Source organism: Epinephelus lanceolatus, chromosome 13, assembly GCF_041903045.1.
Source record: "Epinephelus lanceolatus isolate andai-2023 chromosome 13, ASM4190304v1, whole genome shotgun sequence".
Lineage (NCBI taxonomy): Eukaryota > Metazoa > Chordata > Actinopteri > Perciformes > Serranidae > Epinephelus > Epinephelus lanceolatus.
The window spans coordinates 41,990,199-42,006,938 of NC_135746.1; the positions used below are offsets into that span (position 1 = coordinate 41,990,199).

A 16,740-nucleotide genomic window follows, 5' to 3' on the forward strand; every position below is an offset into this window, starting at 1 on the left:
TGTTTCGTTTTTCATTAGTTTTTGCAGATGAACCCCCTCCAGATTAGTGTTGTCATGGTACCAAAATTGTGACCCACGATACGATACCAGTGAAAATATCATGGTTCTGAGTAGTATCACGATACCACAGCGAAAATTAGGCAGATGTGCCTTTTGTCATTTATAAAAAGTTAAATCACTTTTCTATAATACATCAGTGATATTTCAATGGAATAAATTACTTATTGACTTATTCATACTTCAAAAACAGCATCAATAAAATAAATAAATAAAATAAAAATCAACCAGCCACCCTCCTCCCCTGACAAGTAAAGAACAGTTCCTTCATAAGTAAAGAACCATCCCTAAAGTGCGGCGAGGTTTGTGGACCGTTACCTGCCACAGAGAGAGAAATGTGAACGGCTCATTCTCCTCTGACACGCCACATACCTGTGTGCTGCCACGGTTCTGCTGTCCAGGTACTTTTGGGCAATCATGACGCCAAGAAGAGGACATTATGGAGCCGGACTTCTCCATTGCCTGTAAGCCTATGGCCGCCGTATTTGACAGGAATACATTCCTGTCAAGGAATACATACACGCTGTTTGATTGCGTTACCAAAACAAGCCGCTATTATTCGGCCTTGCTTTTCACTTATTCCACCGAATACCGAATGTGTGGTTTTTTTTTTGCAATATAATAATTTGTTCATCAAGATCTGATGTGTGATTTAAGTGTTCCCTTAATTTTATTGAGCAATGTGTATCTTGGTTGAAAAAAAAAAAAAAAACTTACCTTGTGCTTGTAATTATGCATGTCTTGCATAAGAACATATTTCAACATAATACATAAACTATTACGAGTGGAACTGTACACTAATGAATATAAAGACAAAAATCTTTGAATTTTAAAATACTTTATTTCATAAACAATATCTAAATTCAACATGGTTGGTCACATACACAGTAAGAATAGAAAATGCTTGGAACTAGAATAAGAGAAAACAAGAATTGGGCATTCCTATCTGCTCCTGGAGTAGCAGTTTAAGAAGTGAGCTCACTGTGTGAAGGTGATGGTGGTTAGAAAATTGTGCTACACATGGAAGAGGCAGGTTCAAGCCCTTGGCCTGCTTGTGTCTCTGTGAAAGACACGTTGACCTGCATATGGAAGGGAGCAACTTCGTCTCTGGGATCACTGTACGGTACCTCAATATTCCTAGACAGCTCACACAGATCTCATGTATCATTTGCATCATCTGCTACAGTTGCTTTTATTCAAATCACAGAGAAAGACAGATCAATCCTCAGCACCTTTCTCATCTTCTGCTTTATTCACTACTCATTCTGTCTTATCATGGTCTGCTTACATTGGAAAAAAACATTTAGTTTAAGGTAGTGCATGGAGGCAAGCCATCAGTATCTCATAAATAGACATAAATAAATACATTTCAATACTGAAAAGACATCATTATGGTCCATGGTGTAAATCAAGCTAGAAAAGATTCACATTGTCCCCCCATCTTTAAATAGGGCTGGATATATCTTTACATGTTGGAAGACCCTAACCTGTGTGGCTAGACTATCTTAATTGATCTCTAATATAAAGCCAAATATTGAGAATATTGTGCAAGACACTATTTGTGCAAAGAATGTGTGCTCCTCTACTATAAAAGCTTCGACAGGTGTCAGTTTTTAGTCAGAGTTTTAGAAAAGTTTCCCACAATAGAACGACACTAGGACAACACTAAGAAGGCATTTGCTGTATAGAATACTGGTTGCTGTAGATCATAATTCAATTAGAAATGCCTTTTGTTAAAGAATACACCAAAATGCACACGTCACAAAAGCCATTCACATAATGTTAAAAAGAAAAACCTATGGGCCATGGACTGTGCTATCCAGGAGAAAATATAGAGAACTGGCTGCTCTGGCAGTTCCCCCAGAACGTTTTCTTTTCTGTACAGTGTTATCTTGTCCATTCATCCCTTGTTTTGGACTCGTCTGTTTAGCTACAGTTTGTGAGACATTGAGGAGGAGGAGGAATGACTGAGGGTTGGTGAGCTGTGCTGTGCTGGACGGTGCTTCACCATGCTGTGCCTGAGACAAACAGTGCAAATGCTACTGTGTTCTTCGTCCCCTGGGCTACTTGCGCTGCTACTGTACAGTAAGTACCGTACCACTCCAGAGGAGGCTGTGCATGTGTGCTAAAATGTGTTTTTGTTTGCGTGTATGTGTGTGTGTGTGTGTTTGTGTGTGTGTGTGTGTATGTTTGTGTGGTACAAACGTTGGCCAGGCAGTGATTAACTCGGGTCTTGCTACGACCAGTCAAACTGTAAACAGGACTGTCTTCAGTTTTTATAAACAGGCGAGCATAAAACATGTCCTTCTGTCTTAAGGGGACTAGTCAGAAAAGAAGCTTGACCCCCATGCAGTTCATTGTTTGACTTCACAGCAAAAAAAGAAAAAGAAATCTCTTCTTCACTTTGAAATTTCTTCACTTTCTATTCTCAAATAAGACAGTGGCAATCTGCGTATCCAGAGGGTTTTTGTTTCTTTCCAGTTGCTGACATATCAGTCGTTATATGAGGTAATCAAGGAGTAGATCATACTGAAACAGAAGAAGAACAAACAGGAATTCAGGAAATGTAAAGCGAGTAAACACCTCTCTGATTGGACAGGTAGGCAGAAGGTGACAAAGTGAGTATTACATAATTCAAATAAACTAATGGCCTGCTTGAGGCTTTCAGATAAAGCTTTTGAGCACTGTGTGTGTGTGTGTGTGTGTGTGTGTGTGTGTGTGTGCATGTGTGTGTGTGTTTTCAAACATTTCATTAATCCATAGTCAGTATTCCTGCTGATTCATCTCAGTACTGCTGTCTCAACTGCTTACAGATTTAATGGGAAGTCTGTTTGTGGCCTTAGAAGTTAGAGTCTCACAAGTGGACTTATTTATTTAGTTGCTGACAGCAAACATTTATCTGTGATGTCTCTTTGCAGCTTTTCTGTCATGATCTGCATTATTCAGAGTAATGCTGCTTCTTCATCAAAATTTGCCCTTCATTACAACAACACAAGGGGCTGCTGCATTGGTGGGAGTGTGGTGTAAAGTACCAGTGAAACAATGAAACCCGGGAAGTCTAATTTGAGTAATATGTCCATGAGTTTAAAGGCATATCAGTCATCAAAACACCGTACAATGATTAATTCTGTTTTGATATGGGATTTTACAACTCAGAAAGTTTTCACAGCAGCAATTTAATCTTATCATGGGAGACAGCAGAAATATGATGTTCACATTACAAAGTCATCCACCAGTTAAATACACGGGCCCATATTTGATTGGCCAATGTAGTGTCTTGCCAAATGACGTTGCACTGGCATCCCTGCTGTGTCGTTGGACTGGACTCAGGCGATTGAGTCACAGGGGCTGTGTTTCAAAGAGAGCTCAAGTTGGTGTGAATGCAGCTTTAGAATGTGTGCAGATCAACATGAGCACAGCAGGAAAAAATGACAGCTTCCTCATTTACTTTGATGAGACAGCTTCGTTCACAAAGAGGGCTCTGGCAAAATCATCCAGTGACACGGTGTGCTGCAAACGTACGTTCCAGTGCTTTAAAGGCTCTGACACACCAAAAGGCCTTTTCCATTGTCACTTTTGGATTTTGCATATCCATTATCAATTATGTGCCATGCCCGCAAAGCTGCACCAGAGATGGACCTTCTCCTGTGTAGGTCCAAAAGTGGGGCTGCTCACCCTTGAGCAGGTAGCGGTGACATCGCGCAGAATGCAGCCAATCCCCGATCCCCATTTCCCCATTTCTCCCCCTCAATTAAAACGTGTGTTGCAAGTCTCTAATCACCTCTGTCTGCAGGAGACCAGAGAGAAAGGCGTTTTTAAAAGTCTCTGTGTGTTCAGCTCTCAGTACTTTTGTAGCTTCTAACTGAATCTCTGTGGTTTGGAGTTTAGCTTCTCTCCTGTGTCCTATATTTACTTAAGAAATTTGCTTTATTTTACTGTTTCATGTTTGTTATCAGCTGTATTAGAAGTTGTGTGAAGTTGCTGCTTAGAAACTCAACATTTCCTTATTTTGCTGCTTCACAAAAAGTTTTTACATGACTAAATAATGGGGCACGTTTATAGTGAAGAATCAAGGAAATGCAGGAAATTAAATGTATTTATCACTGAATTAGTGGAACTTTGCGGCTTTTCTTCAATAAAGGCAAGTCGAATGATGCTGCTGCTTTTAAATGTCATCACTCAAGACAAGCCATCATCAGTTAAAGACACACCTTTAAGCAGGTAGCCCTGTAACAATGTAATATAATAGCAAATCCCTGTTTGCTGGCAGCAGGTTAGTAGCAGGATTGCAACTGTGCTAGCTTCCCAGAGCTGTAAAATCCTTACTCATCCTTACTCACAGTGCACTGGTTTGGCATCTGATAAGCCCTCAAAATCATATAACTACAGTTTAAAACTTCCTTCCTCGATAAGATTTCATGATGCAACACAACCGCCTTCCATTTGTTTTAAACAAAGTGTTGTCTTCTATGCACTCCTCTAGCATTTACCATTATTCTGTAATTGCACTTATTACAATCGTGGCAACTATAGCATGTAGACAGAAAAGCCACAGCGCATTTACAGTACAAAACAATGGGAGGTGGCCTTCATGTGCTTCAAATGCAGATGCTTTTCAAAGCTTTTTGTCAGAGCAGAGAACCTCCCAAAGTTAAGCAAAATCCAGCTTTTCAGAAAAAATAAACAAATAAAATATTTTTTTTAATTGCTATATAAATCTATCTATCTATCTATCTATCTATCTATCTATATATATGTATATATGTATATGTACTATATATATGTATATGTGTGTGTATATGTGTGTGTGTGTGTGTGTATTCTTCAGGTTTCTACATGATATAAAAATGTAAAAACAACAATCCTTCCTGGCATGATTGTGTTGTTGTTTTTTCATTTTTGAAAAGACTGCAGCTGTGGAAAAGTTGCTACTGAATGCAAAAGAAAAAGCAAAAGCTGATGATCATGTAGTGCAATGAGCATGTAAAAAGCAAGCTGTAAAGCACACATCTCTGCAAAGTGACAAAATGATTTCACCATCAGTAAACCATTGACAAAGATGGGATTCTGCCACACTATATGCTTTCTGACACAGTGATCTGTGACATTTACCTGAAAAAAAGAGAATGATAAAGAACTGCATGAAATAACAACCAACAGCCAAAATCACAGACTCAGGATTCAACACTTATTTCATGGTGCTGTGACTTGACAAAAACAGATCAGCACCTCGCTGACAGGAACTAATGATTTCAAACATTTGCATTCATCCCAGAGGCCTGTTCGAGCTCCTTACACCTCAGTTAGTCTCTACTGGTGAGAAGACTGCAAATTCACTCTGTTTATCACAATTATCCACAGACAGAGAGAGAGAAAGGAGAGGATGTATGTGAGTATCTGATCATGAGTGAAAGGCTGGTTCCTCCTCTGGGACTTGACCTCCTCCCATTAAAGCCTCTGAGAAATGGCTTCATCATTAGTAGATGGACTTGTAGCTCTTTAAAATACAGCTCCTTTACTTTCACAGCCTAATTAGATATAACAAAACACGATGTACAGTACAGGCCAAAAGTTTGGACACACCTTCTCATTCAATGCGTTTTCTTTATTTTCATGACTATTTACATTGTAGATTCTCACTGAAGGCATCAAAACTATGAATGAACACATGTGGAGTTATGTACTTAACAAAAAAAGGTGAAATAACTGAAAACATGTTTTATATTCTAGTTTCTTCAAAATAGCCACCCTTTGCTCTGATTACTGCTTTGCACACTCTTGGCATTCTCTCCATGAGCTTCAAGAGGTAGTCACCTGAAATGGGTTTTCCAACAGTCTTGAAGGAGTTCCCAGAGGTGTTTAGCACTTGTTGGCCCCTTTGCCTTCACTCTGCGGTCCAGCTTACCCCAAACCATCTCGATTGGGTTCAGGTCCGGTGACTATGGAGGCCAGGTCATCTGCCGCAGCACTCCATCACTCTCCTTCTTGGTCAAATAGCCCTTACACAGCCTGGAGGTGTGTTTGGGGTCATTGTCCTGTTGAAAAATAAATGATCGTCCAACTAAACGCAAACCGGATGGGATGGCATGTCGCTGCAGGATGCTGTGGTAGCCATGCTGGTTCAGTGTGCCTTCAATTTTGAATAAATCCCCAACAGTGTCACCAGCAAAACACCCCCACACCATCACACCTCCTCCTCCATGCTTCACAGTGGGAACCAGGCATGTGGAATCCATCTGTTCACCTTTTCTGCGTCTCACAAAGACACGGCGGTTGGAACCAAAGATCTCAAATTTGGACTCATCAGACCAAAGCACAGATTTCCACTGGTCTAATGTCCATTCCTTGTTTCTTGGCCCAAACAAATCTCTTCTGCTTGTTGCCTCTCCTTAGCAGTGGTTTCCTAGCAGCTATTTGACCATGAAGGCCTGATTCGCGCAGTCTCCTCTTAACAGTTGTTCTCGAGATGGGTCTTGCTAGAACTCTGTGTGGCATTCATCTGGTCTCTGATCTGAGCTGCTGTTAACTTGCGATTTCTGAGGCTGGTGACTCGGATGAACTTATCCTCAGAAGCAGAGGTGACTCTTGGTCTTCCTTTCCTGGGTCGGTCCTCATGTGTGCCAGTTTCGTTGTAGCGCTTGATGGTTTTTGCGACTCCACTTGGGGACACATTTAAAGTTTTTGCAATCTTCCGGACTGACTGACCTTCATTTCTTAAAGTAATGATGGCCACTCGTTTTTCTTTAGTTAGCTGATTGGTTCTTGCCATAATATGAATTTTAACAGTTGTCCAATAGGGCTGTCGGCTGTGTATTAACCTGACTTCTGCACAACACAACTGATGGTCCCAACCCCATTGATAAAGCAAGAAATTCCACTAATTAACCCTGATAAGGCACACCTGTGAAGTGGAAACCATTTCAGGTGACTACCTCTTGAAGCTCATGGAGAGAATGCCAAGAGTGTGCAAAGCAGTAATCAGAGCAAAGGGTGGCTATTTTGAAGAAACTAGAATATAAAACATGTTTTCAGTTATTTCACCTTTTTTTGTTAAGTACATAACTCCACATGTGTTCATTCATAGTTTTGATGCCTTCAGTGAGAATCTACAATGTAAATAGTCATGAAAATAAAGAAAACGCATTGAATGAGAAGGTGTGTCCAAACTTTTGGCCTGTACTGTATACTAAAATATGACTTGCTACATGAGATACTGCAGCAAAGAGGAATATACTGACACTAAGAGAAAAAAATATATCATGCTTTTTAATTTGATAAATATTCATCATTATTTTTATGCTTTTGCACGTGATCATATTTTTCATTTCTCATTTAATACAATTAGTGCTAGCTATTAGGTTTTCAAAAAAATAAATAATTAGCCTTTTGTAATATTTTTATGGTCATTCATATGCCATGGACGAGAAGAACATTAATAGGACCTCTGTTTTCTTGAATGATTTCCATCCAGCTGGGTTGTCTGTTGTTTTCAGTAGACCTGGAATTGTATTATTAATGTGTCCAAGTCCAATTAAGATCCAGGACCAGTAGAGTAAATATGAGTGTGTAATAATAATACTATTTCACTATGTTAAAACAATTTCTAATAATTTACTTTAACTACAGGTTAACATTTAGGCCTAACTTACTGCTGATTATTGCTTAGTGCAGCTCTAAATACCCAATCTGAAATGAACTATCAGAATTAGCCAACATGCTGATAACTGTTACATCAGCAGTATTGGCCAATACCAGCTTTTAAATGAACTGCTGGAATTGGCATGTCATCGGCACTGGCTGATATTAGCTTTAAAATTAACTGTCAGAATCAGCCAACATGCTGATAATATTCATAAGTCATCAGTATTGGCCAATATCAGCTTTAAATTGAACTACTGGAATTGGCACGTCATTGGTAGCGGACGATATTGGCTTTAAAATGAACTATCAGAATCAGCCAACATGCTTTTTCTTGTTTTGCACAATGAATAAATATTACATACATTTTAAAGCACTACAGAAGAGACTTGATTTTCACTAAAATTAGGTGGGGAAAAAAGTGGATATATCAATATCGATATTGGTTATCAGCCAAATAAGTTGTTATGCATCAGCATATTGGATATCCGCCAAAAAATCCAATATCATGCATCCCTACCAAATAGCAGAAGTTATCATTATAGAATTGCATCAGTGTTTTGTTGCTTTCTGTAGCTTTTCATGATTTCTGTAGTATCTTGAATAGTTACATGAGTATGCTAACATACCCACATTGGTATTGCTTACATCTTGATGTTTGGCAGGCACAGTGTTTACTATTTTAACCATCTTAGTTTAGCCTGTTAGCATGCTAATATTTGCTAATCATCACTAAACATAGAATACAGCTGAGGCTAATGGGAATGTTTTCAGGTTTTTGGTCGAAAGTAAAGCAAATATAGGGAATGGGGATCACGGAGTATTCTGGGAGTGCTGTTGCCATCTTGGAAGGCTAATCCTTTGCTGCTGGTCTAAATATTTGTCATCTGTCAATTGTTTATCATCAGAAAGTATAAGTAAGCACAATAAACAAATGCAAATTTTAAGAAGAGTTTTTGACAGAGGAAAGCAAGCAAAATATTCAACCCAGTCTCACTCCAGAGTCATCACAAACCGGTACTTGGACAGTGACTTCCAGCATCAGACACCGATGAAAAAAAGCCAACCTTTCACACTGGTGTGATACACAGCCGGTTGCAATAATTGTTTAACGGTGCCTGGCGGCATCAGGGGGAAACATAGCGGGACAACAATGAATGATAAGGCAGCAAAGTCAGAGCAGGGTAAGCAGGAGTGGTGGTGGTTGGGTTCATCCGAGGGGCCAGTGTTCCCTTCCTGTAAGATTGTAAAGCCAAACTGGGGTCCGTTTCACAAAGCAGGTTTAGTGAAAACTCTGATTCTGTTAACCCTGAAATGAGGGAAACTCTGGGTTTTCCGTCTCAGAAAGGGAGCTAACTTAAACCAGAGAAAGTGGAGTAACTCCAGCCCATTTCAGAAAGAGAGGTAACTGAAGCTCGGTGTCAGTTACTATGGCAACTGACTCTGTGAACCTAACCTGGTCGGGAGCATGTTTTCTTCAATGAACCTCGAGTTTCTAGCTGTCTCCTCCCTCTTACGCCACACGCAGTGTGATTCATTCATTCATTCATTCGTTTAGTGTCGCACGGGTTTCAGCGAGTTTGATCATCTGTCCTCAAGGTAAAGTCGGATCCTAAAGTGTGTTCTAGTTCTAAATCTACTTTTTTTGACCATGGCATGTCCGTTCTTGGAGGACCCTGTGGACGAAGAGGCAGTGTTACTGAGGAGGGAGTTACGCATTCGTCGGGAGATTATTCACAGGCCCAGAATTGATGTATTATCATTTCCAGAACATTTTCTTTTTGAACTGTGCAGTTTCACATCACAGTCCATCATTTATATCCATAACCTCATCCGTCGTGACATAACCAACGTTACCAACCGTGGACGTGCAACGGGAGTTTTCTGTATAATATCAGAGATGCAGAATATATCAGTAAGGCCATTGTCTGCAGAGCCGTGAGAAAAGTGTCCCTAGCTCTGAAACGTCTATTAAACTCTTTTGTTGTGTTCTCTGGACATAAACCTGTGAGGATCATCAAGGAGGAGTTCCACAGGATAGCAGGTGAATGATGTAGAAATCAGTTAAAATTTATGATTATAAATCATATTCAGTTAATGACATGGTGCTGCAACCTCAGACTGGGATTAGTCATTTTAATTTCTTTTCGGATTAATGTGCAGGTAGATTGACTGTCTCAAAATGTCAGACTGCATCATACTGCAAAAACTCAAAATCATACCAAGAATATGTGTCTTATTTCTAGTCAAAATGTCTCATTTCTAGTCAAAACAAATCACACCTAAAAGTAACTTGTTTTTAGACCATTTTCATTTGAAAAATAATAAGGTGGGATTGCATCGAAGTGAACTAAATTTGAGCTTTAACACCATTCCACCTGTTTGCATCTGTAGCCTAACATTATTGTAATTGCATAAATGTATAAAATGTATTTAAACTTTCGCATTGACTCGAGCAGTAATTTTCTCCCACGCCAACTCCCGTTCCTTCGCTGCTGCAGCCGTGTTACTCTTCTTCCTGAAAACAGCTTCAAATTCGTTGTATGAGCACATTAAAATATCCAACTCCAGAGGAGTAAAAAATGCAGACCTTTTCTTGTTGCTTGTTGCCATGGTGAATCGTGGTATCGGGGCTCCATTGATGACGGCATTTTAAAGTTGTGGTGAACGCGCTTCACTCAGAGTGAACAAACTCTGTGTTGATTGAACCAATTGAAATCACCTGCTCTGAAACCCGTAACCCAGAGTTTTCCATCTCAGAGTTACTCAACTCAGAGTTCAGGGTTAGGCTCAGAGTTTGTTGAACCTCCTTTCTGAAATGGACCCCTGTTCTTTTTTTCTAAACCCAACCAAGTGCTGTTGTTAGCAAAACGCAACAGTGTGTGTTTGTTGTTGAACAAATGCAATCGCTGAGATATGATGTGCAAGGTATCCTGAGTGCACTGGCTGTTGACGTTATGAGACGCCGTGTCAACTTCAGCCTGTTACATGCATTGTCTGTTTTTAAATCACACTTCTGTTTTCATAGGAAATGTAATGTTTGCATACACTCTACATGTGCTATGTCAGTGCAACACTGCAAATTGAAGTTTTGATCTTCAAAAACAAACACGTGGTTAAGTTTTTCTAACACACACACCTAAGTTGGGTTTAGGGAACAAAAGCACGTGGTTAGGTTCAGTAAAACAGAACAGCGTTTGGCTTCACAATCTTACGGGAGAGCAAACACTGGCCTCCCGGGTGAAAGTCAGTGGTTGCTGGACCCATCCACCACCCCTTCCACCACTTTAACTTTCACTGTTGTGATGCTGGACGCTGTTAAACAATAATGGTGACCGGCCATGTGTTATACCGATGTGAAAGGACAGCTTTTTTCGTTGGTGTCTGACCGACGGTTTTCAATGACTTCAGAGTGAGACCAAGGTTGGAGGAAAAGTCAGAGAATCACCCAAGTCATTGCAATTCATCCTAAAGGGAGTGAGAAGGTGTACCATATTTTAAGGCAGTGCATCCAATAGATATAGTTTGATGTTGATTTTTCAGCCTGGACAAAAGTGGCGGCCCGACAGAACCGCACGTCATTGCTAGTTGATCCAAGTACTGGAGGTCTTGACTCATTTGAATGGCTTCTTTTGGCAAGTTTCTTGCCTCATAAATGTTGATCAGCTATAGCTGATAACATCTACCTATAAGCTGCCAGAGGTGTTTGTTCTGTTTATCGGCCAATGTGATAAACGAACAACATGGACATCATAAAAAGAAAAAACTTTAAAAATGTTAATTTTCATCAGCCAACTTATCAACCTGGAAATGCCAACAGTGGTGTTAATTTCAAAACTGTATCTGCTCTATTGGCAAACATGTACACTTCAATGAACATTATGATACAAGTGAAAACAATTCATGAACACTGACGTTTGCTTCTGATTCACTGAAAAATGCATCCATGGCCACATATTGGTCCACAGCACAGCAGCCAGCAGCGATACCAGTGAAGAACACAATATTCCTAACAGATGAATTTTTTGACAAGGGGGCTTACCCCCTTTAATGTTAGAATGTGCACATTTTCCTGTTGATTACTTCTATGTTCTCTAAATGAAGGCTTTATGTCATAATTCCCTGCCTGCAAAATAACATTTTATATCAAGCGCTATCATTTAGTGGCAGCTGTCACTATTTCATGTTCATTCAGCTTTTAACATTTGTCTAGTTAATGAGCCAAAATTGACCTTGTGTGCGTGTGTGTGTGTGTGTGTGTGCTTATGCCTTTGTGTGTTGGTAAATACAAAGCATGCCTGGGAAGATGGGAAGAACAAATACAATAGAATGATTAGACCTGTACACATAAAGCAAGGTAGCACGCAGGTAGCAGCATACAACATCATGCTATAGACCACAGGGTTTGTACAGAAAACCTGTATACATCTTGTAAGAGAAAAGTGCTTGTTACTGGAGTGCATCACATTTGACAAGGCCTCCCTGTGACACAAACAAGTTCAGGAGAGAAAAAAAGGAAGAATAAAAGGTAAGAGTTTGGAGAGGAAAGATCACATTCTGAGGAGAACTCCGTTAGTCAGGCAGGGCTTCATTATCATTCAAAGGTCTGTGAGAGCATGCAAAATTTCACCATGTGTGATATTTAATGCCTGTGTTTGTGTTAGTGTGTGCAGTAAAATTTATTGTGAAGGTGTAAAAGGGGTCTTTAGGTTAAAAAGCAGGCGAGTGGAGTGTGTGTGGTTTTTCGGGGAGCTGTGAAGAAGGGTCATTGTCACAAGGCAAGAAAACAGAAGCAAGCCTTATGAAGCAGGTTTTAGGTCACTTCACCTCCAATTCAACCAGTTTTGTACATGGTATATAAATTCAACATTTTAATAGTGGCTCACTGTTTATACTGACCGTCACCATCTATAAAAAGTACCTGTTGTTTTTGGCTATTGCATGTCATTAGAATCAAACATTTAAATCCATACACATGAATTATGAGAACCTAAAGTGCAACACACACTGCCGCCATACGCCGAGCGTCAAAACGCCCGCCTCCATTATATTCTATGAACCAACCCACACTGGCGCCGCTGTAGTATCAACTCCGGTTGTTTCAAATTTTTAATAAGACGAATTTGATAAGAAACCCACCTGTGAAATCCAAGTTGTTGTTGCCTCAAAGTTTTTCCTCTTCTTCTTCCGTTACTAGCAGTTGGCAACCGTTGGCAACTAGTGTAGGTACAGCCACCTAGCGGGCTGGGGTGGGAAATACATGTCGACGGTGCCACTGCGCGCCGCTGCCAAATGTGTGTTGGGGGCGGTGCTTGTGTGTTGCACTTTACTGACAACAACAGATGATTCTGATTTTCTACAACCTGGGATTTTTTTTGTCAAAATGTTCTATTAGTTAAAATGGTTAGTTAATATATTAAAATATATATTTATTTTAGTTTTAAAATTCAAATAGAAATTTCAAGAAAACCACCCTGTAGAACATGATGGAATTGAAAGGAAGTGGACCATTGCACTGCTTTGAAGAGAAGTACCTCACTGCTGCTGCTGCTGCTGCCAGTGGTCTCTAACACAGCATGAGCTAAAGCAGGACAGGATGGAGTACAATGGAGAAGCAAGATGGTGTAAATTCAAGATGAATCATGGTTTGCAACCACAGACACCCATTTTAATATTTTGCTGAAGCCACAATGAAGCGGGTTTAAAATTATTTTTTTCAAAAAAACATTTGAAATGCAAAGGAAAGAAAAGGACACATATTTTGAAATAAATTAGCTAAAATAATCAAAACCACTATGGTCTTTCATTCACCAAAAGGTGAACCTAAAACAGGTGACTTAACATCGTCCACTAATTGATGTAGGTACTGGTATGAAAATGGATGAGAAATGAATGAGCATATAGCATTAGCTCTTCTTCCCTAAGTTACACCACTATACCATGCCAGGAGGGAGCATACTATAATCTCATTGTCTGTATGTACTGGAGATTTAAGTAGCCTATACTATGGCTGTCAGTGAGAAACAAACATAATTTGCGAAGGCCATCTATTAAATGTGACAATCGTGCCACATTACACAAAAAAAAGTCACCCTTAAGGTTCAGGATCTGTGCCATGTGCCCTGCTTTCAGAAAACTCTGGACATGAAGCAACATGTTATTTTTCACTGAATTTAAAACTGAATTCCAAAAAAGCTGAACACAAACTTAAATTAAAAGTACAATTAAGTACTGCTGCTGCTGAACATGGCAGGCAAAAGTTTGGGCACCCCTGGTCAAAATTTTGTATACTGTGAATAGTTAAGTAGAAGATGAACTGATCTCCAAAAGACATGACATTAGAGATGACACATTTCTTCAGTAGTTTAAGCAAGATTACCTTTTTATTCAATCCTTTACAGTTTGAAAATAACAAAAAAAAGGAAAAGGGCCTAAATTAAAAGTTTGGGTTAATTGAAGCCATTCTTCCCTCTACCTGTGAAATGTTCCCTGTGCCACTGGCTGCAAGACAAGCCCAAAGCATGATCGATCCAGGTGTTCATTTTATGAAATGCTGCTCCCTTTTTCTCCAAACATACATTTGCTTATTGCATCCAAAAAGTTCTATTTTAACTTCACATCACTCCACGGGATTTGTTTCCAAAATGCATCAGGCTTGTGGTGATATTCCTTTGCAAACTTCTGACACTGAATTTTGTAGTGAGGACACAGGAAAATTTTCTGCATAGTAGAACAATGCACCACCACTCTAGAGTCTGATAAATCTCCCTGCAGGTCTTTTGCAATCAAACTGGGATTTCATTTGCCTTTTTACCAATCCTCTCTCTTAAAGTTTTTTGGTCTTCCAGACCTCAACTTGACCTCCACAGTTCCTGTTAACTGCCATTTCTTAATTACATAATTAGCTGAGGAAACAGCTACCTTAAAATCCTTTGTTATCTTCTTATAGCCTTCTCTTCTTATAGCCTTTTCAGAGTGCTAGGCAGCTGTTTAGAGGAGCCCATGGCTGCTGACTGTTGGGACAAGGTTTGAGGAGTCAGAGTATTTATAAAGCTTTGAAATTTGCATCCCCTGGCCTTTCCTAACGATGATTGTGAATAAGCCATGGCTCCAACAAGCTAATTATGGTCTAAGACCCTGGTAAAAGTTGTCTGAGAGCTCAAATGTCTTGGGGTGCCCAAACTCTTGCATGGTCCTCCTTTTGATTTTTCACTCTAAAATTGTACAAAACAAAAATAGTACACTGATCTTGCTTAAAATATTGATGTCCACGATATCTTGAATTTCATGCTTTTTGGAGATCACTTTATCTTCTACTTACTTAACTATTCACGGTAAAAGACATTTTGATCATGGGTGACCAAACCTGCAATTGTATATGAAGGGGTCATGGGTTAAAAAAGTAAAGACATCCTCTTGTTGATAATATCAGTATTATATTAGCTGTAGCTGAAAGAACATGGTGCTTTTGCTAAGGGAATGAAATCAGGTATTTTGCAATCTAATAAGAAAACAATTCACATTATCTTGAAAAATACCTAAAAAATCTTAGCATTAACAAGAAACAGCACCTCATCTCACTGGCGTGTTGATTTTAGGAGGCAATGTTGAGTCAACTGGATGCTACTGTTGTCAAACCAACAAATAGACCAAAAAATAGGACCTTTTATTGTAAAAGAAAGACGAGACTTGCCACATTGCTCATGATGTTGCTTTTATACCTGTGTGGTATTGCTGTGATAAACATGTTAACACTGTAAAAGTACCTTCTTCCTAATAGGACATAGCAGCAGCACATCATTTCTCTGCAAGGATAGGACTGGCTTTTATGTGTCAAATGTTTACTCACAGGATTATCACACACATACAACAACTCCATGTTAAAGTTGCAATCCTTTTTGGGTAAAGGAATAATTTATCATCAAAAAAAGTCTTCTGTGCTAATGATGACATGTCAACAATCAGTAACTGACATGGTTCCACACCAGTCTCAAGAACTTCAAAGCTAAAATCCATGTAGGCCCTGTCTTTGTAAATGGATATTTTTCACTACGTTTGGGCCTCTCATCCACACACAAACAGAGTTTTAGATCACTAAAACGGATACTTTTCAATATGCCCTCTAAGGTGAAGACTTATCAAAACTCTGATATAATCTACTCAAATTACGCATGCCCACTGTTGTTTTGTGGAATGAGCCAACATTTGAAACACTAATGGCAGACTACTGGTTTGCTAATGTTTTGTTAGCACTGCTTGGTCTAATGACAACTTTACACTTGAACTCACCACTTCACGAATGAGCTGAGACATCTACCCACCCAGTGTATTTGCTCCACCTCAGTGTCCGGGGTTTAAAATCCACTAAAACCGTCAGTTTTGGATCAGGACCGGTCAAACCAGCAGGTGGTGTGACACTTTCCAGAATGGGATTGTTGTTGATGAGGAGTGAAAGGAAAACTTTTACACATCCAGAGCATCACTCATATGTTTAAGTGAGCTTCTTCATTCTTAAATTGAACAGGAATCAGCAGGAAACACCTACTGGCAATCAGATTGCCAGTAGGTGTTTTTAAAAAGGTATAGTTATTCTTTACACTTCAGAGATAGACAGCTAATGCCTGGACCACAGGTGGGCTCTGATGCTGCTCAGCTCCAGAACATCTAGAGAAAAGGAGTCTTGTGGCTCACCTATTTTTGCATGTAACACACATTTTCAGCAACAAATAGGCGAAAAATAAATAGGTGAGCCACATAAATAGTAAAAATGTTGTTTTGACACTCATATTGACATTTTATCATCTATTACTACACTTTCAATGTTTACATCTGTCACAGACATGAAAAACTGTAAGTTTTGTATCAACACTCCCTATTTCCATTTCAAAATTGAAGTCCCCTGACAGTGTTTCTATGGAAAGATTCCCTTCATTTGTAAACACAAGGCTTTTTATTGTGAAATATTTGCAGGACCATGTTGTTGATAATGCAGTTGCTTGTATGGCTCCCTAAATATCCTTTCAGTTATGGAAATACAGTAGTTGC

General features: G+C 39.4%; 1 protein-coding gene across 2 annotated transcripts in view; it reads right to left on the reverse strand.

Annotated features, from left to right (window-relative positions):
- Positions 1-882: 882 nt before the first annotated feature.
- Positions 883-16,740, reverse strand: part of cnih3 (cornichon family AMPA receptor auxiliary protein 3) — a 299,348-nt gene continuing 283,490 nt past the window's right edge. For both annotated transcript variants that reach the window (XM_033616954.2, XM_033616955.2), the window contains exon 6: positions 883-2,586. In XM_033616954.2, coding sequence (XP_033472845.1) covers positions 2,550-2,586 — 37 coding nt within the window. In that variant the 3' untranslated portion in view covers positions 883-2,549. The remainder of the gene's footprint in view (positions 2,587-16,740) is intronic.